At 46.4% G+C, this 27,650-nt stretch overlaps 1 protein-coding gene across 1 annotated transcript in view; it reads right to left on the bottom strand.

Annotated features, from left to right (window-relative positions):
- LOC107192217 (POU domain, class 2, transcription factor 1-like) overlaps positions 1 to 25,784 on the bottom strand; it is a 121,334-nt gene extending 95,550 nt beyond the window's left edge. The window contains exon 1 of the mRNA XM_015581427.1: positions 25,129 to 25,784. Within this exon, the coding sequence (XP_015436913.1) occupies positions 25,129 to 25,693 (565 nt within the window). The 5' untranslated portion in view covers positions 25,694 to 25,784. The remainder of the gene's footprint in view (positions 1 to 25,128) is intronic.
- Positions 25,785 to 27,650: the final 1,866 nt, after the last annotated feature.

Consider the following 27,650-nt stretch of genomic DNA (forward strand, 5'->3'; position numbering starts at 1 on the left):
TCGCCCGTGAAATTCCATAGTGCCTTTACGACTGGAACAAATACACAGTGATATTTTGTTGGTATCTCTTTGAAAATAACGCAAACGCAATAAAAGTACACGTAGTCTATGTCACATGGATAAAAGTTTCATAGAACTCGTGAAACAGGCAGCAGCTCTCGCAGAATCGGAGATCACAAGTCGATCTAGCCGCGGATCTGGAAAGGCGACAAAAGTGTCGAAACGGGCGCCAACCTCGGAACAACTCGGTGCAAAAACCAGGACGTTTTAACGACACATCCATGGACAGTCACGGATACACAGAGGCCTGGGTGTGCGAGATCGACTTAGCCAGGAGCTGGTAAATGTCTCACTCAAGGCGATCGTTGTGGCTCTAATAGAAGCCGGCTAGGTAGGTCATCGGATGTCATAAACGCTCGACGAAGTTTCTTCGGTGGTGCAGCGCGTGTTAATAGCCTCATTAGATATCGCGAGCCAGTGACGTATACGGACGATCACGGACCACCGACCTGAACCACGGTTGAATATCCATGTCGTGGAAAGTTACGAACGATCGTATTTCCTATCTACTTCCGGCGAATTGAAAATTTATGCAAAATTGACGGCAACAAAAAGGAGGCTATCACCTACCACCTAATCACAAATGGTGGTCGTTGATAAGCCTCCGTTAGATGAAGGAGTTGAAAACGTTTAATTTTCGGCCGAAAGAAACATCAACGAATCGGCCATTTCAATTCGAGAATAAAGAAAGACAGCAAAAACGGTTCAAGAGAATCCGTCGGCGGGCAATTACGGTCGTTGTTGTATTCTAATATTTCCCGTGAACCGCGCGAGAGAGAGAACGCGTGGCCACGAATTCTAATTCACAATCCGGTGGGTCGCGTCCTGGGGCCCCCCTCGATAGAGGTGGCAACGGGGTCGCGCGCGATCGTCGATAAATATTAAACGACTTTCCACCTGCCGCAGCGCGCCGGTGTGGCCGGTTGTGTTTCGAGAGCCGAGGTTCGGAGAGGAGAGAGGGATTTCCGAGAGGGAGATGACTGAATGTTAATTAGCGAGGCGTGACAAGTGTTAAGTAATCCATCCATCTAGCCGCGTGCAAAGAGGGAGTAGAAGGAGGGGGAGGAGGAGGAGCCTGGTTAACACTCGGGCAATTAACGCGACGCACGCATCATCGACAGAGCAGCACTACTTGGTCCCGTGGCAGTTGTCGGTGCAATTAGTGGAGGATTTAACTGTTAACCCCCATCGATGTTGGAAAGTGAAACGGAATTTTAGTGCCCCTTGCGTCGCCCGGAAGTCGCCCGTGTTTGTTTCGCTTTCGTAGGACGTAACTGTACGCTTCGATTCGAACGATCCATCAACTCGCTGACAAGCTTATTCGTGGTTGCATTCGAAAACGATGTGTCTATTCCCGTTTGGCTCACTTTTACTTTCGGCGTTGATTGTCCCCCGATAGTCTTGGAATTTCAAATTGTTGATTGAGCTGATTCGCGATAAGGCTTCCTTTCTTCTATCCGGGAAATTCGAAAGTATCATCCCCAGGTGGTTGTAGTTATGTACTCGACGGTGGACTGATAATGGTACTTACAGGTGTTGCTGATAACGGGCCGGTGAATCGGTTCGATATAGAAGTAAGGCCGATTAGAGGAAATTGCAGATCGAACGGTAAGCAGAGTCAAGAAACAAGACCCCGGAAGCGAGTTCGATGAACGAGCTAACGGATGGGCAACGCCGAGCTATTATTTAACTCTAATTGATGATGGCTCTCGTAGGCTGTTCCACATTGATGGTCATCGATAATCGCTAATGATTCCGATGTTTCGCGTACCGCTGCGCTGACGCGGAAGGAAATGAAGCTTAGCGCGGCGCAGCCTCCGGGCACTTTTTAGAAAACATGCAACAACGCTTGGAGAATAGTTATTCCGGTTATAATATAAATTGGTCATCTTTGGCTGGTTTATTCCTGAGAATCCATCTTGTGATACTTCTGATGAGTACCACAAGGTTTACTGCTGATGCGTTTCAGCTCTCATGTATGAATTAGGAATAAACTTTTTATTCTCTAGTAGGTGCAAGATACTTGTGGACTAAATTACAGGATAAGTAAGTAGAAGTTCAGACTTTGGGCAAACTAAGGGTGACTACCTTGTCTAGGACAGAGCAGCGCGGTCGCAGTAATTGATAGAGTGAATCAAAGTCAACAGACACCTAAGTTGATCATCCAACAATCATTCTCAAGGCCCCCAAGAGGATGGACCGTGATTCAAAAATGTATTAAAATTCTCTAAATACCTTCAATGATGCTACAAACGATACCCTAAACAGCAGACCCATCAGGCAAGTTCTAGATAGGGTAATATGCTTTCAGGCTACATGTCAATATGTCATGCGTGTACACGCGATTAGAATTCCTGTGCTGTCTTCGTGCCACGACAACGAAGCGTGGAGAGCAAACGGTAAGAAAAAAATTAATCGAAACGCGATCAGTCACGACAGCAACTACAATGTAGACTGGGTAAGATTCTGTAGTCACGGTGGCCCTGATACGCGCGGTGAAGCGAACGCGTCACAAAGATGGTTACAGGGGCCCCCTCGAGGAGAACCTTAAAGGCGAATCATACCAAAGCGGCGGCAGCCTCCACCGACGATCTTTCTCTCTCACGGATGAAAAAGAACGCAAGAAGTACAAACGCACCCGCGGTGATGATTAACAACCAGTCCCGACGCATATCTCCGAGGCCCCGACGAGCTGGCTAATCGATTAATACACGATATCGAACGTGCACGTCTCACCGCCATTGCTTGTTGTTAATTACACTGATACATCTATTCGTCGAGACCGAGTCCAGGTTGACTTGTGATTCGGCGGATTCGACCTCCTGCCGGTCCGGCGTTCGATCTTCTCCGAGTGGATTTGAATCTAACTTTTGACACACGTCACGAACTATCTCTCTTATGGTAAGAAAAAAAAAATTATATTGACTGGAGAACATCATTCTTTGATACCAATTACCTGCCGTCACCGTGTTTGCTACGCTAATCGGGTGTCACGAAGTGAAACTACGTTACGCGCGGATGGAGCGTTCCGGTACGTTTCACTTTTTAAATTAATAATCCTCCGACCGCCTGTCCGTTACATCGGTATTACTCAATTATAACCGTGCATTGTGATATTCCGTATCTATTCATCGATGTTACTTTAACAATCGGAAACTTCGAGCAGTATATCAAGAAGTATTACTGTAATAGCTTTGTTCGAAACCAGATACAGATGTGTAGGGCATAAATTGTTCACTGGAGAATATTAAAGATTATCCTATTAACCTGTCGGTATTTTTTCACAAAAAGGTGTTTTTTGGACTTGTAATTACAGAAACTCTACTGGCTACGATTTTCTGTGCACCAGGTGCCTATACAATTACCTGAACTGTCAGTACCGCTAAGAATTAAATACCTGTACGCAAGCCAAGCTTATCTTCTATCCTTCCAAAAATATTCAAACCTGTGTTCAGTGTGAATACGTTTCCGTCCAATCAACCAGATCCACCAGGAGTCTCGGATTAACCGATCAAAAGACTCGACAGGTAAGTATCTACATATACACGCGTGTGTCCCTGCGAAAATTACACACAACACGACGACGACGTGTCGAGGTCTTCGACACACCTATTCCGTTCACAGTCCGGCTTACACCGAGGGATCTCAACAGGACAAGGCTCGATCGGTCACGTACGATTAGCTACGCGAGTTCGACGAGTTCCGCTTTTGCTTGCTCGTAGAAAACAACAACAAGGATTTCCCACCTGGTTTTCGCGTATAATGCAGACGTACGCGAAGTACGCGAAATCGAGACCTATCGAAGGATTCTATCAATCGACTGGATGGGAGGATATTTCGTCCGGATAAACCGAACGAACGATTCATTCGTTCGTCTGTCGGATCAATGTATGGGCTCAGGTGGTCGCGATGAGTCGACAGGCTGCGGTTAATCAGGCACCGTCCTCCTCATTCTGGATACATTCGGTAATCAAGAGATCGTAACTTCGTTTCTGGCACGGTGAAAGGCCCTCTCTTACGGTACACACACAGCTTGAACAACAGCTAATTGCTGGGACAGTGTCCCCGGGACAATTTTATAATATTCATGGTGGGGACACGCTGGCTAAATCACCTTCCGTCTTTGTGTACCCACGGGTTCATTGTCGCTCCGTTTCAGGCCTCGAACGAACGATGGGAATAGTGAGAGGCAATTTGATTACGAGCAAAGGAATCCGTTCCTCGTGTGTCGTCGACCGTGTGTTTCATTCGTTGTAATAATGGTCAATTAATTCGTTTATTCTGTACGGGGGGACCAGTAATGGTTAGGCGGTGACACACGGAATACATATTTCTTGCGAGGAAGATAGATTTCGAAGGACCAGGAAGATATCTTTTTGATTCGTATTCCGAAAGTTCGAATTCTGTTGACATCCTTTCACTCCAGATGCTACGTATTAACCACGGCTTAACCCTTTGCACTCGGAATTTCTACTTCTCCATACATTTTGTCCCTTCAGATGGGAGAGTCGAGGGCAAAGAGTTAATAGGCTTAATCGGACACTCGATAATCGTCTTCTCTGAATTAAATGGTATTTAGTATTACATGCACGAATACCAACAGCAGGAAAAGCATAATTTTGCCACATTTTCACGCGGGCGCATCGTGCCGCTCCGCTAAATACAGAGCGCATCACATTCGAGGGAAACGCTTATGCAAAATCGCCGGCCTCCGGTGTTCGCCTATACTATACCCACAAACCGTTGGGGGGAGCTGATGGATACGCGAAACGCGTCAGGTTTCCCCGGTAAAGTAGGTAATATTAACATACCTAAGTGATGCAAATTGCCCCCCGGTTCGAACGTTGCGCGGCGTTCGAGCAAGAGTTCAAAGCGAAGCCCAGCCGGGTGTTCCGCGGCCAAGTGCAAAAAAGTCCGATTCTCAGGATTAATTTTCCGTCAATTACGTGCGAAACATCTGTAATTCCAACGATAATGAAGACGGATCGGAGGAAAAACCGAGATTCCTCGTTATAATTACCCCGATGATAATTCAGGCTCGTTAAATGTATAAGCGGTTCGCCGGGAATAATTAAACATTCAATCGGAGGGATTTTATTAGGCACGTTTGTAAGCTGTTCAACGTTCGAGATCGACGCGTTATTACAATAAACGGTCAGAGATTTTTTTAACTCTCAGTACGAAAATAGGTGGAATTAATAACTCTAAAAAAAAAGACAAGTTCTATCGTACCGACCGCGATCAACAATAACGGAACAAGTGTATTCGTTCGAGGTCTACCTACCAGAGGATAATCCTCGGGGCACAGCAACTTTTTCGTGGCGCGAGACCATTCGCAACTTCTTGCTCGGCCGGATTCGTCTTGCACGCGAAACAGAAACGCGATTCCCAAGAAAAGGACCGAGATCCATCCGTCCCACGGATCCCCGAGGATCATTAGGATCTTAGGGCCGAAAGTCTATTGTCGACATGCCGTTCCACGCCGTGGCTAAACTCTCTCCCGGCACGAAATCCGTGGCCACCGCCGCGCTTACCTGTTTCGTTGTTTCTTTCTTTCTTTTTCCGTTGTTGCCCGCGTAACTCTCATTTTGATCAATTTGAGATTTTTTGCCGGGGCGGGAACCGTTGACTTTACTACCGGGGGCCTCATCTCCGCGTGCGCCTCCTCCCTTTTAGCCTCTCTCGGGGCCTTTCTCTGCCCCCTTTCGCGATCCCTTTCTCCTCTCTCTTTCTCTCCCTTGATGCTCCTTCTTTTCCCTTCCATTCTCCTCGTTTCGTTTACACACGTACGAATACATTAAGTCCCCGTCCCATGTAGCTATTCCTATCGTCGTCTCGCGAGGGCCCCAAAGTGTGTGTGTGTGACTCACCCTGGCCCGACTCCGTGGCGAGCTTCCGTGACGTCCGGACCTCGCCACTCGACAGAGAAGACCCGCAACGGTGACGGATTGTTAGCCGGGGGCGGGCCTGATGGCCTTCTCGCCTCTGCCCCTAGGGGCCCTGCCGAACGACTCGGAAGGCCTCCCTCTAGCGCGATTTCACGCTACCGAGACGAACCTCGCGGATTTTCGGCGACGAGCATCTTTTTTCTTTTAGGTTCCCCGTGTTCTTCGGACGAGTTGATGTGATATTATGCCCGTCGAGGACTTGCTACTAATCTAACTGATGATCACGTGAATATTCTTCCCGATGTACATTAGAGAAGAAACCGTAAAACACAGAAGAATGTTCGTGCGTGTGAATTCGCGTGGTCCAAAGGATCCGGTTTTCTACCTATTTAGACAGACGGTCCAGTGTTCAGATCACGCTTTGATCATCGTTCTTTTAATTCCGGTACAGTGACATCATAACACGCTCGTTTCTCTACCTAACCGTGAACACAGTGAAATAAAACTGTTGCCTCTTACATTCAACGGAAGGGAAGCACGAATATGACACGATCTCGTCTGTCCACACTCTCAGCTGTCTCGAACTGTACAAGTGAACTGGGCTGGCGTAAGTTCCACATTCAAATACCGATCGTTCCTCGTCGTTTCGCTATTCTTGCGGATAATATGCGTTCGTATAACCCGTGTCCAGACGATGAATCACACGGATGGAACGATACCGATCAGGCGCCAGAACCAAACACGAACATTCCACACTGAAAACTGAAACTCATCCGCGACTCCTCGATCGTTTCTGGGCCCTATGGAGGTAGGGGATGGGAGAAAAAGCGGAGAAAGGTTCGACCGTCGAAAATGAAGTCGTTGGAATCGATTAAGAAGTCGGCTTCGAACATGGGACACGTGCAACTGGACCTGAAAATATGGCCACTTATACACCAGCCACCGGGGTTAATTACCTCTGTCTTGCCGAACCGACCGAGGCACGGTAATGTATTAGCGCGTTTAGGCACGGCCAGTTAATCCCAAGGCACTGGCTCAACGCGCCGTTAACCACGCTTAACTCGTTAAGTCGCCTAATACGAGACGGCGCGCGGCCGCTTTAACGATATTATTCGAAATATCGCCCTGTAATTGTCGAGACACAACCTCTTTTGTACCCAGACCGGTCTCTTTTCAGTATGAACGTAAATTACCCGACCGGTGGCATCACGTGCGATCATCTAAAGGCGAGGTTGCGTCAGTATCGCGGACATCGAATCTTTTCAGGTGCGAATAACCACGATTAATCATTCGACTTACTTGCTTTCGTTGCCACGGCGATCATTTGTGTATAGTGAAAGGTTCAGCGGACTCCTTTCTGTCCCTCCGTGGACATCTCTGTCTCAAATTGATAATAAAGAAATTTCAATACCGATCTTTTTCTCTATTCTCTGGTTCTCTGTGTTCGTGAATCTTCGAATACAAAATCATAGGGAAAAATCTCGCGAATCAAACGAGCACACAGAGAGGATGAAAATCGACGGAATGAAAACACGTACCGTCCGTTTTAGTCACGCGTGCTCGTTTTTATCGGACTGACGGGATCGTACAGGAAGCATAACTCGATTCGCCTTTTCGTTGGCATTTGCATGCGCGGAAATAATTCCCATGATTCGCCGGAAACGTATCAGATAAGGGCCTGTATCCACCGGTCGCATTAACCGGGCTAATTAAAGCGGCGTAAACAATGGCGCGACGCGCTGGGGGAGCAGGCAGCATCGAGCACGTCAGAAAAATCCTGGATACGTATACATATGTGTAAGCGTGATCCAGGGCCCGGCCGTCGCATTATGCGCGACGGGTACGGTAAGGTAATGCACGAACACGACCGACTAATCAGCTGCCATCTACATGGTTAGACTTATGTTTATGCATGATACATGTGCTTACAACCGCATCACCCGCAATAACGATTATGAAACACAACTATTTTCGGTGCTACCTCCGCCGCCGTTGGATTCGTTTCTGTTCCGTCCTCTGTTAACGCTCGCGCACGGGCGTTCGATAAAACGCTCAGTATACAGGGTGTCCTACGCAAATGAAACAGGCTATACCTCCTAAACGATTGGGAATAGAAGATGTTAGAAGTAAAAGTTAAATGGTATCAGACGGTGCATAATATGCAACTAATTTTATGCACTTTTGTGCATCGGTGCATCAGAAAAATGCAACTGCAGTTTTTTTAAAAATGGAAATCTATGTTGTTGACTAGTCTCTCGATAACTGTTCCGGAGTACCTACGTTATGTTCCATTACAATATTTGTAAACATGAAGCTTCGATATTTACAGAACCGATGATACTAAGCTAAGGGAGCTGAAAAATCAGGACGGTTATCGTCAAGTACGATACCGGGAATGCTGCGTAGGGAATGCAAGGAGTACACGCGAGGAAACAGGACGGTGTAGGTTAATGCACGAACACGGCCGCATAATCAACGACCATCTAGATCATTAGAGCGATGTTTATGCACGACACGGTACGGGTACATGCATACAAGATATAATAACAGAGGCATTATTTTGTCTGTGTACACAGTCTTCCATTGTATTATACGCCAAAACGAAAAAAAAAAAGAAATTGGACCACCGTGAATGACGTCGCGGTTAATCGTTAATTAATGTGCCCGCGGATTCGCGCGCACCCTCGGACCGATTAGCATTTTCATCGCGAGATAACAATGCCGACAAGGTCAAAAAGATCGATCGCATATCATCGCCACTGCAAGAATGAATTTACAGAAGGTAATTTTCAATCATCGATTCATCAAGATCATTCTACGAATGTGACGGCGGATGATTTATTAAACGATCCTTCCGAAGGAAGTGACTAATAAAACGCTTTCAAGACCGTGAGGAAAGAGAATTGAAATTCGACGAAGAAAGGAGGTTTCTCTAGCTTCGGCTAAACAAAAAAAAAAAAAAAGAAACAACCGGACATTCTTTCGACGACAATTTCTGTTATTCCGTGACACATCACGGAATCCTTCCACCGTTCTATCCTTGATATTTCCTGGGTATTTCGCAACACATCGAAGGTCTCTTCCTGCTCACGTGGTCCTAGTCTCTTCTAAAACGATCGTAATAATCGTATGCAGGCGAGTCTGTTCCATGCTCGAGTACGTGTTAATTGAATAAAATTAATTTTTACCGATGATGAATCGTGATATATAATATTATATGCGGCTATATAATATTAATGAAATTAATTCCCGGAGAGGTTATCGGCGAAAAAACTAAGCAACAAACCGACAACGACGATTTTTCGGAACCGAACGTTGCTCCGAAGAAAAGGAACGTGCAATTAGCGAATAGGGCGTTGATGGCGAGGAGAGGGCTGCCAAGAGAGTGCGAAGAAATGTAATAAAATAGCAGGGTGTCTGTGTGTGTGTACACACACGCGCAGCTGATTATTCATGATTTCGGGAATGCTCGACGCGCTTATGGTCTCGTCGGATTAGCATAGCTCGCATAAACTGCGAAATAACATGGCCGCGCACGCACGCAATGCACGCACTCCTCTCACGCGACCGGGCATCAAGTTGTATTAAGGGGCTATGCTACTGTGACGGTTTCAGAAAAGCGGATTCTTCTTTTTTGCAATTTGCAACAATTTTTTGAGAAAGAGGAAGGTGTTTTATATGACAGTACTTGAAACTTTGATCGCGTTTTCCTCCAAGCAACTTTTTCTTAATCGGCGGCCATGATGAAAATATTTGTTTTTTTTTATTTCACACAACCACAAGAGTCTATACTATGGCCGCCATGGAAAGGAAATTTCGTGAAGATGCTCTCACAAACGAACTGTAACTTTTAAAAAATACATTGTTTTTACTTTATAAAAATATAGCATACTTTACAAAGATTATTTAGTAAATATTCATATTATTCAAATTGATAACTTCAATAGTTTTTCTTTAAAAAATTTCCAAAAATTGCCTTATTTTATAGCCGTCACACTAGCATAGCCCCTTAAGTGAGAAGGTCGAATTGAACGGACAAGGAATAGAAAAAGATCGCGACAGTCCAGAGTGGATAAAGAAAACGTCGAGAGACCTCTCTAAGCCGACGCATTAACATTGTGCTTTTATCGAGACCGTTCATCGTGCGCCGCATCCGGATTCAAATTACGCCTCGCTTACGCTTATGTTTATTTAAGCAGTTATTAAAATTACATTAAGACCCGTTCTTAATTATGTCGCGGAGGGAACCGTTCTTGTCGGTCCCCCTCGAGCTCTTCAGGAGCGAACCTGTGTGTTTATGGCAACTCCGGAAAGAATCGAGCCGCTACGAGGACAAAAAGAACGAAAAAGGTAACGCTGCGCGCGCGTTTCGAGCCTGTCACAGAATGACTCCGTGGACGGATCCGTTTCACGGTGGAGAGGGTCAACGAACCCTGGTTCCGTCCTGTTCGCCGAGTTTCCTTAATATCGACGATGAATCGAGGCGACGATTGCGTAATCGCACCGTGGCACCGAACCCGTCACCGAGTTGGTAAACGCGATCGAGATGGGCCACCTTTCCCATTGAGCGATTTATACTTTCCTTCCGGTTTTTTTTTCTTTTCCGAGCAGACAGTCCTTTTCGATGACTGAAATTGGTGCGAGAAAGTTTGATTAACACGTTAACTACGAGATAAGTCGTAGTTGAAACCTACTTTAAAATTACGCAGAACTACGTAATCTGTACTCAGCTAAGGATTGTAAAATGACCCAGGACTACGTAGCCAGTTACGAATGTGTTAAGAACCGAAATGAAGCGTGTCTGGCCACGTACGGCCTTTTTCCACTGTGTGGCAATCAACATGATAATCCACGATAGCGTGCATTTCCATATTCTATTTTCCCTTTGATATCATACTAGGTCTTGATTAGTGCTAAACGCTACGTTCGTCGATAGCTCGGCGACACCTGGGCAATTTCATGCGATTCTCCACGCGACACGGAAGATACGTGTCCCGTGATGTCCCAAAGAACACGATAATACATGTCATCGCGAACAACGAACCACCGTGTCCAAACGGCAACGATCCACACCTGGTGGTCGCGTCGAATCGGCCCGAAATGCATGATCGCGGATCGCCGATGAAAATATCGCGGAATTACATAATCGGCAAGAACCGCGGGACTAGCCGCCGCCGGTGGTCGGTTTCGAATTTCGCGAGTCAGCGAAATGTCGTGCGCCACGGAGGCCCAACGATGAGAGAACATACGTAGGATATCGTTTTAAGTAAAGCTAATGGCGAGTGTACACAGAAACACGCGTGGCTAATGCAAGTCGGCGAATGGTTGGCCGCGCTTCCTGCCTCATGTATTCAAATTAAAGCACGTAACGCCGTAATGGAGCCGGTGTAATGGTAATGATGATGGTAAACGAGGCACCATGAACGCCTTTTATTCCGCTGTCACTGGTCCGACGCGTCGTCATCCGATGACGGTGCAACAAACGACAACGACGACGGTGTTTCTCGCCGCAATAACACCGGTAATGCGAAATTTGCTCGCAATTTCTAGCCAGTTATCCCCCTCCTGCGCATCTGACCGTCGTTGCTAGACGATGATAATTACGTTATTACGCATAGGTACTGTGGAGCGTTTAGCGAAGGTTTTTCGCTCATGATGCATATACATCGTCGTTGATAATTGTACCTGGGCCGAGTGACCTGGGACCAGCGTGGAGATTTGCGAAAATTTCAATGATATATGAATTTGGGCGAGAAAGGGATAAGCGACAGGCAATCTGTTGCTCGTTTGCCTGAGTTTAGTGGAGGATGTTAACGAACAGATTAAAGCTACCCAGGGTCACGCCCGATTGTTAACAAGCGATTAATATAACCGCGAGGTTTTCTACGTGGTTAATCCCTTAATTAACGCGCGTGACGCGGAGGAACATCGAAGGATCTCCGCGGGGGGAATCCTCGAGCACGAGGATCTTCGAGGGTCTTTTTTTTCGGTTCGAATCGCTCATTAAGTTGTTGTGAATTCAGCTTTATGCGAAACGATATAATTAAAATTGCATCAGTGCGAGGCAACCGTGGGCAACGTTTATGCTGAGCGAAGGCGTGAGAATAATAAACGAATCATACATAATAAATCGTTCGGGTGTAGACGTTACCTCGAGGGAGAAATTGCTTTTGCATTATTATATTCAATTTAAGGGAGCAACGATTTATCGATCTTTTCTCGAACAAGTTCTATACGGTCTGTCAAAACTAAATCACCTGTGACTGTATTAAATATCGCTGTTTGATATACGATGTAGCTGCCTTTGAAAAATTATTCCTTACTAATTCTATGTACATATATATAGTAATTCACAGATACATCCCTAAAACACACATAGGTATGTAGAACACGATTTCTGTGACAATTTTATCAACGCACGCTCCAAAATTCGGGAGCAGGAACAACGGCCAGAGCAGCCACTCGAGTCGGTAAATCGTTCGATCGAAAGTCGGTCCCGTGTTCCAGCCGTTTTTTAAAAGTAAAATCGTCTAGCGATTTCTCTAACGCCCCAGGAGCTCGATAATCGCCGCAGAGAGAGAAAGAAAGACACGATCAAACGGTTATTTTTGAGTGGAGCGTATGCATCTCGCGACGTACAAAAAGTCGCTCGCTATCTCGTGATCGACCGGCTACCGTTGCGAGAGATTTTAATTGAATTGCATGGTAAACAGGTAGCGGCCGACCGGCGCGGCGTTTCTCGATGTTTCGTTCGCGGAAAGATAAATACCCCGTGGACAACGATTTATCGATAAATACAGGTGATTAGCGCGAGAACGGTGTTCGCGACATGCTCGACGAATAAGTTATTTAATACTCGTACAGGGTATCGAATGCCGTAAATTTCCATACCTTCGATTTCGATTCACTTCACGATGCACGATTGATCGCAGTTATTGGGTTTCTAGACGAATTCAGTAACCTTTAATACGCCCTTTTTTAAACAGCTTTCAAGATATTAAGCTCACAAATTTACTGATTTTCAGCGGAAGAAAACCTGCTCGAATAGCTCGAATTAGCGCCTCAAGTGCCACGTAAATCATTAAATTTTTAAGCTCGGCTGACTTGTGCTATGATTGGTCGGGGTTTTTCGTTAATATCTCGTTAACAGAGCCTCGGATAACATTTGTCCTAAGGAAAAGCTTGTTTCAAATCACCTGACGAGTGACTCATTTCAAATACCTAAAACACTTTTGTTGCACCCTGCATAGAGCCACACATGTTGATTGTTTTTAGATAAAATGCGTCGCAGTCAAAGGGTTAAGTCGATCGATGCTTTCTGTGTGCATCCTAGATGTTCGTTCCGTCGTTACCGCGAGGCTCGTCTCACGAATTACGTAATCCTCGCGAAACTGATAGACAGGGAAAAATTTTCCAGAACCGTTGTCCTTCGTTTACCATAAGGATCACGAAAGAGGCGAATTCCCGCGGATGATAATCGCGAGGTTTCGCAACGCTCGCGTGGAATTCGCCTGTTCCTGGTTCCCGTGTGCGCGCGTCTCTCCGTTACACACACACACACACACACACACACACTCTCTCTTGTCCTTACATTCCTCGTCGATGATCCAGAATCAACGGTACACGCTTCCCACAGGATCACCTGCGATCACCTGACTCACTGTTCCGTTCGCGCGTGTTTGTGTCAAGCTTCGGATGCCAACCGACGCGGAATGGAAAACCGTCGAGTCGTCGCGTGAGAAACTTCTGCGTTGATCATCGAAGGCTTTGAATCCTTCCTGAATAGGATACGTAGTCGTCGATCGATTAACATCGCGGAGCCACGACAAGCCGACGAAAGTGAATTCTCCTTGTAAATTGTTATTTAAATTACCGGGACGCCTACACACGCGGTTTTTCTGTGATTCCGCCAGGAGGAGAACGAACGACGAGGACTAATCAAGAATATGCATTTGTCTTCGCGCAACTATAAAACCTCGAGGATATATTGAATAACGATGGATCATTATTCTGATTCATGTCGTATCTGTTTCCATTTTCCGTAAGCTAATTGGACGTCGGACCTCGTCGTTGTCTATAAGAATTATGAGCAGACAAATGTTGAAGAATTTATCCGCTGAGAAGTCCATACTATGTTATACCTGACGATAAAACCTTTGACAGATTATCCAAAAAGGACATTAACAGTTTCCGTTTCAGCCTAAATATGCTCGGTGAACGGTGTTGCAGTGGACCCTTATTGTATGTCTTGACTATTCAAGTATGTATACGTCATTCAAAACGGTCGAAGGAAACTTTTCTTCTATTACTGGGGAACATTCGGAAAAAACTTATTTAATTATGTCAATTGAGTTATTTGAATTATAATTGCAGAAGTTTAAATAATTATTGTCAATAATTGTTGTCTTATGCCGAATTCACACTTAAGTGATGTAAAGGCAAGACCTCCTACCACTTGGTCTCGGAGTTATCGAAAATTATGCGAAATTAACATTCGGTTGAACATTTATTTCAATATTTGACATAAATTTATCAAGCAGTAAGATGCCTCAACCCCTACATTGTTTTTTCCCTTAGAGAAAGCCGAGTTTGCACGTCAGTGTATCACCGCGGCGACATCGTTTACTGCCGTCCGAAGGAATAATTCACTCTGGCGAGCGTAGCAGGATCGCAAGGATTATGCACCGTTGTCCTTTTAACCGGACACGCATGTCCGCGTCTTGCGCGACCTAAGCTGCCAATCCGCGGCTCCACCGCGGGGATTAGCATACGCGAGCACCAAATACGGCGAGCAAGCTGTGCTCACCTGCGTCCGAGTGCCGACAAATGCGATGAATATGGTGATTTCCATCATTTATCCGGCTGGCTAGGCGCGCGAACCGTTCCCTCGATCCTTGAAGCGAGATGCGCCGCGAGCTCGCGCGCCGCATACTGAACGCGCGCGGCCGGTATCATTGAGAAATATTAGCGATTTCCATTTACGCAGCCCCACGACGACAGACAGGGGGAGGAAAAAAGGTCCCCGTGTAGGAAGTGGGAGAGAAAAAGAAAATCTTGAATAATGATGTGGAATGATTTTCGATTCGATGTCATGGGGATTAATAAATTCGCGATTCGTCGATAAAATGCGACTAATTGAATAATGCCTCTCGGTGGCGAAGAAGACTTCTGAGAGTGAAATGTATTTGTCGGAAATTTCGAGAAGCGTTCGAAGCGACGGAGAGAGTTTACAGGTGGTAATCAAGTAATATGTCCGAAGCAGAACGTGGTTATTTCTCCGTGGAGGTCGCTGAATGAATATGCAAATCGGGGAGGAAACAAGCCGCGAGATGAAGAATTACCATAAAATAGCTGGAAAACCCTTTTCTAAGAATATCCACCGGGATTATCAACAAGATCGACCGGGATGAATATGCATGACGCTGTTCCGCGGCTATCGAAGCCTCGCTCTCACGTGCAACACACACAGTGTGGATAGACCGCCTACCCGTGAAAAGTGAACTCGAATCGCGTGTGAAAAAAATATTTTGGACTCGAGGAAGGGATCCAAACAAGGATGTAGGGGAAGGTTGCCGAATCGATCCCCGAAACATTATTCGAATAAAATTATTTCCGCAAAATTGTCGGGTCACGATGCTATGTTCTAATGAGTTTGACCTTATCGTTGATACCCGTCTATCCGATACAGCGCTCGTCGTATTGTCCTGCGAGTGTACGTGGCACTACAGGTTTTATTTGCGAGAACTGCATTTCCTTTTCCGATCCACGAGAGCCGCAAGGTCGCCTCGCGGCAACTCTTCCCGCGCGCGAATGACTCGTCGCCGGCCGGCTTCGACGCATTCGTCATCGACGCAAGGGAGAGGAGATCGTATCGATCGGAGTCGTGGGACAGGATAACGATGCGTCTCATAATTTGCATGTCCCGAACGATGCCGCGAAGGTAACGAAGAGTTATGGACGGGAGCCTTTCGGTCAGCCATTCCACGAGAAAAACACTCGAGAATGACGGAGATTGTTGCGATCGCCTGACCACAAACACACCTGACTGTGTGACTTCGACAACGTCCGGCGAGAGTATCCGACACGATCCTCGTTTTGTAGGACTTCGATCGAAACTGGAATGGTACGTGTCCCGGGTAGCTTCGTCATAGTCTCACGGTTACTAACTAATCGAAGGGGAACTAACTCAAACGGTATACAAATGCTACTAAAGTCCTGTTCCCCGAGACGACAATTACAGTAAATTCACGATTAGGGTTCGAAGGGTCCTTGGTACTGACAAGGAGAGGTCCTCAGGTGTAACGTATTAACACAGTGACAGAGCTTGAAATTCTAAAGCCGATATTTGTTTCAACCGTATAAGGCCATTAGTTTATAAAATATTTAATGTCAAGTGCCGAAGATCCTTCAAACACTCATCGATGATTTTCTGTATATTTTCCTCGGAAGATGAAAATGATTGCTTGCAGTAGATCCAATTACACTGTAATCAAAAGAACCAAAGCATCATCCCTATGTTCTTCGATCTATCGAGACATTGTAAGATCCAACATTATCCACCGATTAAATACAGCCACCAAAATTTGAATACACAAAGGAACGACACGCGTCTAGGCGTCCGGGTCCAAAGGATGAACCAGGTGTCGCGTGCACCAGGAATGAAGCGTGAAAACCCGCGTGGCACGTGGCCAGAAACCCTTCGGCTGAATGTTTAAAGAAAGCCGTAGGAAAGTCGGTCGCGTGTCGCGTCGGGACGGTGATTTGTCGACGTTCCTGTGTTCCGCGTCCTCGGGTTCGTGTGCGTGGAGAACCCCCCGCACACTACTGTTACACGTCTCGCACGCGAAAAGGTGGCCCCGTGTGTGCTGGGGCAAAAGGGTTGTCTGTGGTATACCTGGCCGTGCGGGTAGGAGAAGTACACGAGAAGATAAAGGGAAAAAAAACCAGGCATGGAGGGAAGGAGGGAGGCTGGGCAGGCAGGCGGGGAAAGAGAAAAGAAGACCGCCACGTGACCCCTGCACGGTCCTCCATTCCTTATTGGTATCCTCCTGGCCCAACCTGACCTATCCAAGGTGAGATTTATCCGGCGGCTTTACCTGCCACCAGCTACATATAGACGCGCGCCGCCTATACCTTCCTACCTACCGGGAATCCCCGCATTCCCATTCTCATTCCCCATTCCCGTGGAACCGGCCGGCCTCTCTACCCGTCCACCTACTCCTGCGGGTCACGTATCCGAGAAGGCCTTTCCGTGAAGATCGGGCATATCCTGGCAATGTAACAGGTGAGATTTTCGTGGCATCACACACGCGGCTACGAAAGTCTTTTCGGGCTATCGTTATGGGCGACGCGTTTTACCATTCCGTGAGGCGACCACTTTGAGTAATTGTATATTGCTCGGGCCGATACCGACCGACTATCACCGCGACAGTATTGTTAATGGATCCAGAGTGAAAGTATCCTGGCGATTACGATACTTTGAAACGTTCGAAAAACTCGCTAGAGGAACCATCCAGGTTCATCAGTTCAGACTTCTATCTTCTAGGAACTATCACGATCAAAGGCTCTATTGTATAGCACCTTTAGCTTTTATGCCCACAAAGCTTCGGAAGCTAGGTCACGTCCTCGCGAGAACCAGCGAAAAGTCACGAGAGAACCTACCGTGTCACTGTTAATTTCGCATTGTTTCGCTTTCACGGCACGTACCACGACGAGTTTCAATTTCCAAATGCAAATCTCCCACTGTTCGACCGCTTATTTCCATAAAGCCCGCCACCTACGAGTCACGTGCCCACGAGCCGCCCGTCCGGAGAAACCAACATACACGCGCGCGCGTCGTCCCGTCGTAATAGGCGGGGATTTCGCGTACTAGCCCTGGAGCGTTTTTCGAGCGGCAGGTTCCGGACGGCCTTAATTCGAAAGCCGGGTAGGCTATAATCGGAAACCCCTTGTATATGTATGTGTGTCGGACAATGCAAATCAGCTGGCACTTACCACGTGACGTAACAAAGGAGAAAAAAAATATGGCGAACGGGCTTCCGGCTGGATTAAGGGAGGACTGAGGATTTTTCATTAGAATCCGTTCGATCCTGGGCGTTCCTTGAGTGTCGGTTAATTAACGGCGAGATTAACGACCAATCGCGTTAATTCTATATGTCCATTCATTAGTAGAATTTCAACGAACAAAGGTTATGAACGAAATCTAAATAGAGAATGTTGTAATGGTTATTTTTCTTTAATTCTTTAAAGGAAATAAAGAAGAATAACAGTTACAACGTAGGTATTAGAAAGAAAGCCGCAACAAAATTCTCGCGAGTCGACATTATCGTGGCTGATTATCTCGATTCGATTTGGAACTAAGCAAAGGAAGAGAGAGAGGGAGCGAGAGAGAAAAGGAAAAAAATGTTCGTCATTCCACGAAAAGGAAAACGCCTGTTTACTTTTGCAATCGTGATTCAATTAACCAAAAGAATTCGAAGAGCGCGCGCCCTCGTCAAATCGTTCATATCCGTTCGGCTCTCGGAATTTCCACGATGTTTCGAGAGCACAAATCTTGGGGCCAGGCCATCCCCGGAAACACAGCCCAAACAGGGCCGGTAGGTACATTATTCATCCGAGTTTGCGTTAGCCTACGAAATTTACACGAACGTGAAACGCGTGTTAGTCGAGTCGGGACGCGGCGTTTCCGGTCGTCTCTCTCACTCTGTCCTTCTCAGTTTCTCCTAGTTTCACTCGTCTCGATAGCGAACGCAAATCGCGGAAAATAAATATATTATTCAGTCAGAATTAATCGGCTCGATTTTTCTTTTATAACAGAGGGAGGCAGGAACAGGAGCCAGTTGTCGCGATCCTCGATCTTCGGATCGACCTGTTAGCGGCAGGTCACTGGTGGAAATTACGTTTTCAAAGCTTACAGTGAAAAAAAAATATATAAGCAGAAGATACTCTGGATAATTTTGGAGATTCATCTACTGGGAACGTAATTACTTATGTACGGCTTCTTCGCGATCACTTATCTTCAGTCTTGTAATCAGAATGATCAGAACACCGTGTTTCATCCCATTTACGTAGTTTCAATTTTGGGAATCTATTCGAAATAATGTTTTATTCTGCAGGCAAACCCACTGTAATATACTCACATCTACAAACATTGGATACCTGAATCTACAACCGAAGTCTTTTGAGGAATGTGACTACAGAGAATGTTATCATTACATCCTATATGTATAACAAGGAGTCTATTCTTGCCATTTTTTTAGTCCTTAATATTTGCTCCATCTGCTCTACATCCCCAACATTTCAAGTGTAACAGATTGTTTTACGTACAATACGGGTTCAAAGAAAACTGTTAGTATTTAGTTGAAGCTGTTTCACGGTGGAGAACGGACGCCCCGAGAGATACCCGTGCGATGAAAATGTTAAGTGAACGAAGGGAGGAAGGAAAGTCTGAAAGGGTAAGGGGGGCGGTGGCTCATTCCAGGGAAACGACTTCGGAGAACTGTCGTCGACACACGAAACTCGAAGATCAGTGAAGATCATGGTCGAAGGCACGAGAAAAGAACCGAGTACCATGAGTACTCTCACGGAGTCGGACTGGAGAGCTGTCTAATTTTCCGCACGCGAGTGATCCGACGGCGCTCGTAGAACTCCGGGACGAGAGAGAGCCCCAATCTTTCTTGCGAGGTCTTGCTAACGAACGCAACTACCACCGCCCCTTTCTAATAACCACCCCAATTTCATCGAAATGAAAAAGACTAGACAGCTTAAATGAATTTCGAGCCTGTTCGACGAGAAGGAATTCACCGTGATATCGATCGATTTCTCGGTCTTGCCACGATCGAGACGAAAGCTCCACGATAAGGCCAATTCATCGAAGGCATAGATTAGGAAGGTTTTTCATCGATGAACATCTCGATATTCCGCGATTAAATCGCCGAAAAGGTGGAAAAATCGCGAGACTATCCAGGTGATTTACCTATCGTCGAATATTATCGGAATTAATTACACGTGGCCGGTAACAGCCGCGGTATATAATTAGCGTATATAGTGAGATCACCGATCGATCAACGATACTTATCTCGCGACGACCTCTACGGTTCTTAACATAGTATTTATATACGGAATGTTTATTGCTACTTGTCTCCTCCAGTATAAGGAAATATGTATATTTCGTTGACACGTTGATTCGTCGACGGTTAAAGTGAATCTAGTAAATAACCTACCGTAGCAAAAGGTGAGAATGAAGATTGTGTTTCTAAAAGTAGAGAAGAACGTAGAGGGATTCAACGGGAGAAGGTGTACGTACAGGAAAAATCGTGAAGTTTGGATGAAACGAAAAAGGGAAGATGGTCACGTACAGGAACGTCGTTGGATGAAATCAATATGGAGAACGTTGGCGAAGAAAATTATTGTTATCGTGGCGGGCAAAGGGTCATCCCCCGTGTGTGTGCGCGCGGGCGTTCGCGAAACGACGTTTCCAGCCACGGCCATTCGCGGCGGCTTACTGACGGGGTGCGCGATAGAGATTGCCCGGGCATAGAATCTAATTATGTGATAAACATTGTTGCACGGTACCACCTGCCCGTAAATAACATAGAATCAAACGCGTATCACGTTACACCGTAATACACGAGGGCCTCGGTAGAGGAACAGGTCCTCGGGCTTCTCGAGAACCGCAATCGGCCATCTCACCGATATAAGACCTCGCTCGCGCCCTTCCTGCGCGTGTTTCTTGCCAGGATTAATTATATTCTCCCATATTGAACATATATTAGCACGACGAAAAGACGGGAGGGTCCTCGTTCGGCCGGGTAATTATACCGCTGGGCGCGTAACGTGACAACCGAACGGCCACGAAGGTAATCCACCTTTTTGTCTCCCCCACCCCCATGAAAAAAATATACACAGCGAAACGGAAAAAGTGAGAAAATTGTACGGATGAAATTAGACGGTGGTAGATTCATTAGAAAAATAATGGGAATACGTGCATTGATAATATTAATGATCGAATGCTGTTTCTCGTGTTTAAATAATCACGATGACATTTTTCGTTGGTCTCGTGTTTTGTTACGAAAGGTCTGCGAAGAAGTGCGAGAAGGTGTAAAATTTTGATGAATAATAATGAAGTGAAATTCGACGTGAACCGCGCACGACTGTTTCGTACGATAACAACGTGACAGGTAAATAATAACGCGACGTCAGGTTGAAATTTTAACAAACGAAGTCGGGTTTATTAACGTTATATAAGTCCGGAGCATTATCTGGAGCACTCTACGATTTCACTTTAAAAAAATGGATTTTTCAACGTATCGCGTTACTCATCGAAAAATAACCGTGCGATCACGCGCTTACGTGGAATATTTATTCAAACAAGCCTTAGAGCTAAGACCTTATCGACAGATACGGTATCGGCTAGCTTTTTTTTTTCTCCTCCGTCGGGTCCCGGCTATAGGAGTCTTTATTTGCCGTTGTATTTTTGTATATTAAAGCAATTATGTAGCCACGACGCGCAAACACGCGTGTACATGTACTTACGCTGACGACGAAGCGATTCGATCGTCGAACAACCTAAGGGGACGATCGTGAATAAATCGATAATACGGAAATCAAAGATAATTTCTTTCGGTTGCTTTCCCTAGATCCTCGATTATCGTCCACTACTCAAAACGGATTATCGTCGAACGTATATCGTTTTATCGGGACGATTAATGATTACAATTTCATTCCATTTCAACTGGAATTTGCGTCAAAAGAAAAGGTTATTATTATTATTTTTCGCCAACCTCGAGAAAGGTAGAGAGAGAGAGAAGGAGGGAACGTATTACGAGCCAGCCGCAAAAGGCTTATCAACGTTTATCTCATGTTTACACTGCACTTTTATTGAAACTAATAAAGATCCACCTGTTTAGAATCAGATAATGACGCAACGTATCGTTTTAATTACGATCATTCTTATTTTCGCGGTATCGCGGCTCGCGACGTCCTCACACACCTTACACCGCGATAATAAACACCGTAGATAACTCGACGCATCGGAAGATATAAATACAATAATATTTAGTCTTTACGGAATAATCAGCGATTTCTCGGCAGCGACGGCGACGACGGACCGATCGGCCGATACTCGGGCGATTTTTTCAATCGTCTCGATTATGCCTTCGATTTATCGAACGAACACGTCGGAAGCGAATAGTTTAATCGTGTGGTCGACGGTTGCGTGCCAGTCCACGTGCTCGGGATTCATGGCACGTGCGAGTCGAACGAATTAAAAATATTTTTTTTTCCAACCTTCTTTTGGAGCCTTGTGCCTTGTACACAATGCATTTGAGTCTCAACCGTGATCGGTTATAGAAACCTCGATACAAGACCTTGGACGTAGTTTATGGTTCTCGATTGTCAAGATATTTCAAGGAGCAACATTTCTTTATAGAGAACCTAGGAGTTCAGGAAATATCATATAGGAAATTCTTAATGTACGCTGTCATTTTCGATCACGTTCAAGGGAAAGTGTAGAGAACACAGAAATTCGAAGATAAATCATAGTAACAACACATACATGCATTACCTCGAAGTGTTATCCTATTAGAATATTTTTCAAACCACATAATAAATGAGATATTGCGTGAAGATTTGGAATTACTTTGTTAGATTTAATTGAACGCTGAATTGCATTGATACCGATAACCTTGTCGAACCTTCAGATTCGCGTAATGCACATGTATGTGACAGAATCCCTCAACCTAGTATTAGAACAATTGTAGTTCCATAAAAATGGAGGACTTATTAAATATATCTAATCATAGAAATTTATAGTAGTAACTTTAAGTTCCTCAATATCAAAAAAAAAACTACCGAAATCTGGGTCCGAAATGTGACTCAACGATGTTAATAACGCGCCGATTACTGACACACTTTGATCGGCTCTCAACGCAGATACGATACAGATTCTTTTCGATAAACGGATCGCCAAGAGCGGCGCTCAATTAACGAATAGTCAGCCGTATTCCCATTAAAGAAATCTTGTTATCAGTGTCCCGATAACGACAGAAGAACACCAGTTCCACTATATGGAAAATGCTTTCCGTGACTCTGTAACCGCGGATAAAAAGGGGACCGGTTACATTTTCCGGGCTGGCACACGCTGTCCCCTCCCTTTAGTGTAAATTTCTTATTCCCTTAAATGGACTAATTCCTCTGTTCGAGCGGTGTGTACCTACAAATTTCTTTGGCTCGCGCGCGTTTGCATAACGAAACGTTGCACGAATTTATCCACTCGAGGAATTTCCCCCTTATCGCAGCCTGAGGATCGGTTGCGTAGAGATCCAGGACAGAGGAACGCGGAGCGAAACGAAACGAATCGTCTGAAAAAGGGAATTCCGGCCTTACTATCGTCGTATAGGTTACCTACGCATCGCTAGAATTGGCATGAGTTTTGCGTATAGAAACGGCCGCGTTAAGGATCGAAAGACCGAGGAAACCCGGTCGCGAGCGTTTCAGGTAGAGAATTGCCGTCGTCGTCGTTTCTCGCGGAGTCCCGAGGGCTGCACACGCGTGTTTCAACAATGGAACGAATGCACACAATGCAACCATTCCGGGACAACAAAGACACACACGGCAAGGTTGTGCGGGGGTGTCGAGCCACGCGGAGGGACGCTCGCGTCCAGGCCGCCGCGGCGCATTGACAGCTGACGACGGATCGAACACGGTTTTCCCCCAAAATGCACACGGGGATGATCGTTTCATGTTTCCCCCGTGCGGACAAATAGGCGGCTGGCATGACGCACACGTTTCGTTTGTTTCTACGATCTCCGGTTTCGTTGCTGAACCAACTTTCCGATAAAACGAGAGAGGTCGGTTAAAAGGCCTTGCCAACCCCTTTGGTTACACGCGTCGACTGACTGTGAGTCATGGAATTTTCGAGATCGATGTTGCCGCAGCTCGGTTGTACGATGATTTTACAATATATTGATCAATACTGTGTACAACTGTCTAATTTTATTTATAGTATTAATTATTTGTTTATTATGGAATAGAGTCTTAATAAATTGTCCCTGAAGAGGTAGGTAACGTGTTAAGTTGTAGCAACGAAAAATGTTTCGGAATTGATGACAGAAGCTATTGTAACACTCTTATGTAAACGTCAAATAGAATAATTGACACTTAATGTGTTCTGTAAATGCGGCGAAAGACTGATTCACTAACAATAAGACTGCCGAAAGGTGGGTTAATTAGTTGAATTGAGATTGTGAGAATTTCACGCGTATTCTGAAAAATAATCGACTCAGGGAATGAAAAAAAATACGCTCTATCTTGTTCTGTATTAGTAATACTATATAAAAACGAAAATAACGTTGACTGATTTATGTATTTTATCGCTGAAGTCAGAGATTACTAAAAAAGAATTGTAATCAAAGGATTTAATGTGTACATAGGTGCTTAGTCGGTTTCAGAGTGCATGTCACGTTAAAACTATTGAGGGAAATGATGAAATCGATGTGTCTGAATCATCCTCGCGATCATTGTAATAAAATATAGAAATAGATACTCTATCGCTGAAGGTGGGGACTACTTCGAAGAAATTGTCGTCGCAAGGAGGTATAGCGTAATTAATTAATCGTTGATAATAGCGAAGAAAAATGATTGGCTGAAGATTACCGAGAAAAGGAAGGTAATCTATTTTCTTCTGGATTTAAAAATTTATATGCGAAATTAGTGTTTCTCAGCCATCGATTCTCAGCCACGACCTTATCGCCAGAAAAGAATCATCCAACCAAATGGTTTCCTGCTTCCAGAGAATCGAGGAGTCATAAACGATACATAATATACCCTGTATTCTGTATTGGAGTAACTTGTAACCCGTGCAGTATTTTGGAATTAAATGTCTCTTCGCGTATCGTCGTTATCATTCGTTCCTAAATCTATGTGCATAGGCGATCTCTCAATCGTTCCGACAGCACGTTAACCGATAACTCGAGCTACGCGACTGAACAACAAACCGAAATTCTGACTAAATAATTACGACTTCACCTGCTGGCATGTTTAATCCGCGCAAGATTTTACAATACGTTGCGTCACCAAAACTTATCGTCGTGCATGCTCGTCACAATGATATGGCGCGGGTTCCACGGAAACAGTGAATAATAGGAGCGATAAAGAAGAAACTGTCTCTGACAGAACTCACCGTTTTCGGTGCCTCGAAGTGGTCCAGAAGGACTGCCACCAGTGGAGACTCCTTCGTCCTCGCTGCTGCTGCTGCTACCCTCGCTTGGACTGTAACTTCGCCTGCTTCCGGTCCTCCGTACGTTCTTCTCGGGTCCGCCGGTGCCGTTGTTGTTATCGTGCATCCGACTCTGAAGCCTCTCGTGGATAGTCCTCACTCTAGAGTGCAGCCTTTGTTGTTGGAGCGAGCCAACGGAAAAGTCAAGGGGCTGATCGATCTCCGAATGGATCTGCGACTGTCTCTGGGTCTGTCCGCATACCGCGGCAGCTATTAAACTTTGCGGTTGGCTGACTTGCCCGATAGGAGACACTTGCTGCTGATCCTGATGCACGCTACTGGGCGGGCTCCACCATTGGTGTCCACCCTGAATCGATCTCCAGGCTTCTATGGTATTGTTGTTCGTTGGACTGGTCTGTTTCTGCTTCTGTTGTTGCTGCATCTGCTGTTGAGACTGTTGTTGTTGAGCCATCGCAACCTCCACCAGGTTGTTGTTCTCCAGCAGATGCATACTGGGTGTCTGCGTCATCGACGCCGGCAAAGCGAAAGGGGAGACTCCCACCAAGGGTGGGCTGGGCTCCTGACGCTGTCGATGGCTGGAATGATGATGTTGCTGTCGATGTTGGTGCTGTTGTTGTTGATGATGATGGTGATGGGAACTAGATGGTACGACAACCGGAGGCGGAATCTGCCGGACGGTCCGCGTGGCCTCGGCGACCCACCGGCGCACCGCCTCGCTGTCGAGACCCGCCAGCCCTGCGGACTTTCCTTTCGACTGACCTCCGGGCGATGATAAACCCTTGTCGGGTATCAAGCCGGGTAGCGCGAGGACCCCGGTGCCCGCCACCGCGACCCTGGGTCCCGAAACGCCCCCGTAAGCAGCCAACGCCGCGAGATCCAATGTGGTCGCCTGCTGCGTCCCTTTATCCTGGAACCTAACCTATTCTCCTCGCGTGGGTCGCAGAAAAAAGAATCCTTGTTTATTGCGACCACAGAAGGTATCGGTCGTCTTTGATTTCCGTTATACTTTGTACACCCGGGCAACAAGAAGGTTGCATGTGCCAGCGAAGACCGTGTTTGTTTATATAAATGATCCTGTCGCCGTTTGCTATCCTTCGGTAACACAGAATACTCATCAACACACTACACTAATAACGCGCACAGATATACATATCTTTCTACACGATCGTATCCCAGTTCTGACACGGTCACCGGGGTCCCTCTAGTCACCACCCTTCTTCGATTCCTCGATCGAACACTTCGATTAGATACATATACAGTTAGTTGCGAACACCTCGATAGACCCTGTATCGACGAGACAATCGCACACCAGTTCCTTGCGCCGTACTTCCGTCAGAGATTCACCTGTCTCACACACAGCACACGTTTAAATACCATCAACGGCGACTATTCCGTCGACCATCTCTCTGTGCATTCACTCGCGCGCGTTTTTCTTGTCCCGCCAAAAGTGTTTTCCGAAGTGATCGCCGCGTGAAATCACTCGACCGATCCTGTCCAAGTGTTGTACCTAACCTATCATCGGACGTACGGCGAACCATCGATGAACTCGCGAGCCGTTCCGTGAATCACATTCGCGCGCGTTACCATGTTCCCTGGGCGCGGAACTGTCAAAAAATCACCAGAGGATCGTACACACCGGGGAACTGTCACAGAACAACAAAACCACTGTGCGGGGTATGTCTTCACACTGTGTTGAAAGGTGATTCTACTGTGTCACTGAGTACGGATGCGGCGAACGGTTCTGCACACGTGCGGTACCGTTTCGTTTTCGATGTGCATAGGATCCGCGCGAAAGAGCGTGGTTTCCAACACGTCGTATGTGCGGATATGGAATTTCGTCGTCGGAGCGGGAGATTTGTTGTTGATAGTAGTATCGTTATCGCAGACGGCACACGAGCATCCGCGACGAGCTACGACGGTGGCAGCTACGGCTGCGGCGACGGCGGCTGGTACAGCAGTCAGATGCTGTCGCGTGCATGTGTGCAGCTACACTAGAGGGCCCACGTACGCCCGGTCGGCCGCCTACCGGCCACGGTGAACGCGGACGCGTACGGCGCGGACCCGAGGCGCGACGAGTGGGGGAGTCGTCGGTTCCGAGGAACGAAGAGAGAGAGAGAGAGAGGGAGAAACAGCCAGGCCACGGACCTGGCCGCGAGTAACCGGGTGCGACGAGGACGGACAAAGCAGGAACGGGAGAGCAGCGGACGAACGCCTGGACGCACGGCTTCACTGGTGGGGAATCGAGCGGCGTCGGTGGGGAATGAAAGCTCCAATCGCGAAGGAACGCGGATCACGCGCGGCTCCGCCCGGCGAGGAAAGGCGAGTTCTCGGCTCGCGAGCGCGCGAACGCGCCTTTTTACATCGCGTGTACCGGCTACTAAACCGCCTGCAACGGATGCCACCGACGCGGGACAGAGGGAGAGAGAGAAGGTGAGTTTGCATTTGCATATGCGGGACAACCGGCC

Source organism: Dufourea novaeangliae, unplaced genomic scaffold (genome assembly GCF_001272555.1).
Source record: "Dufourea novaeangliae isolate 0120121106 unplaced genomic scaffold, ASM127255v1 scaffold299, whole genome shotgun sequence".
Classification (NCBI taxonomy): domain Eukaryota; kingdom Metazoa; phylum Arthropoda; class Insecta; order Hymenoptera; family Halictidae; genus Dufourea; species Dufourea novaeangliae.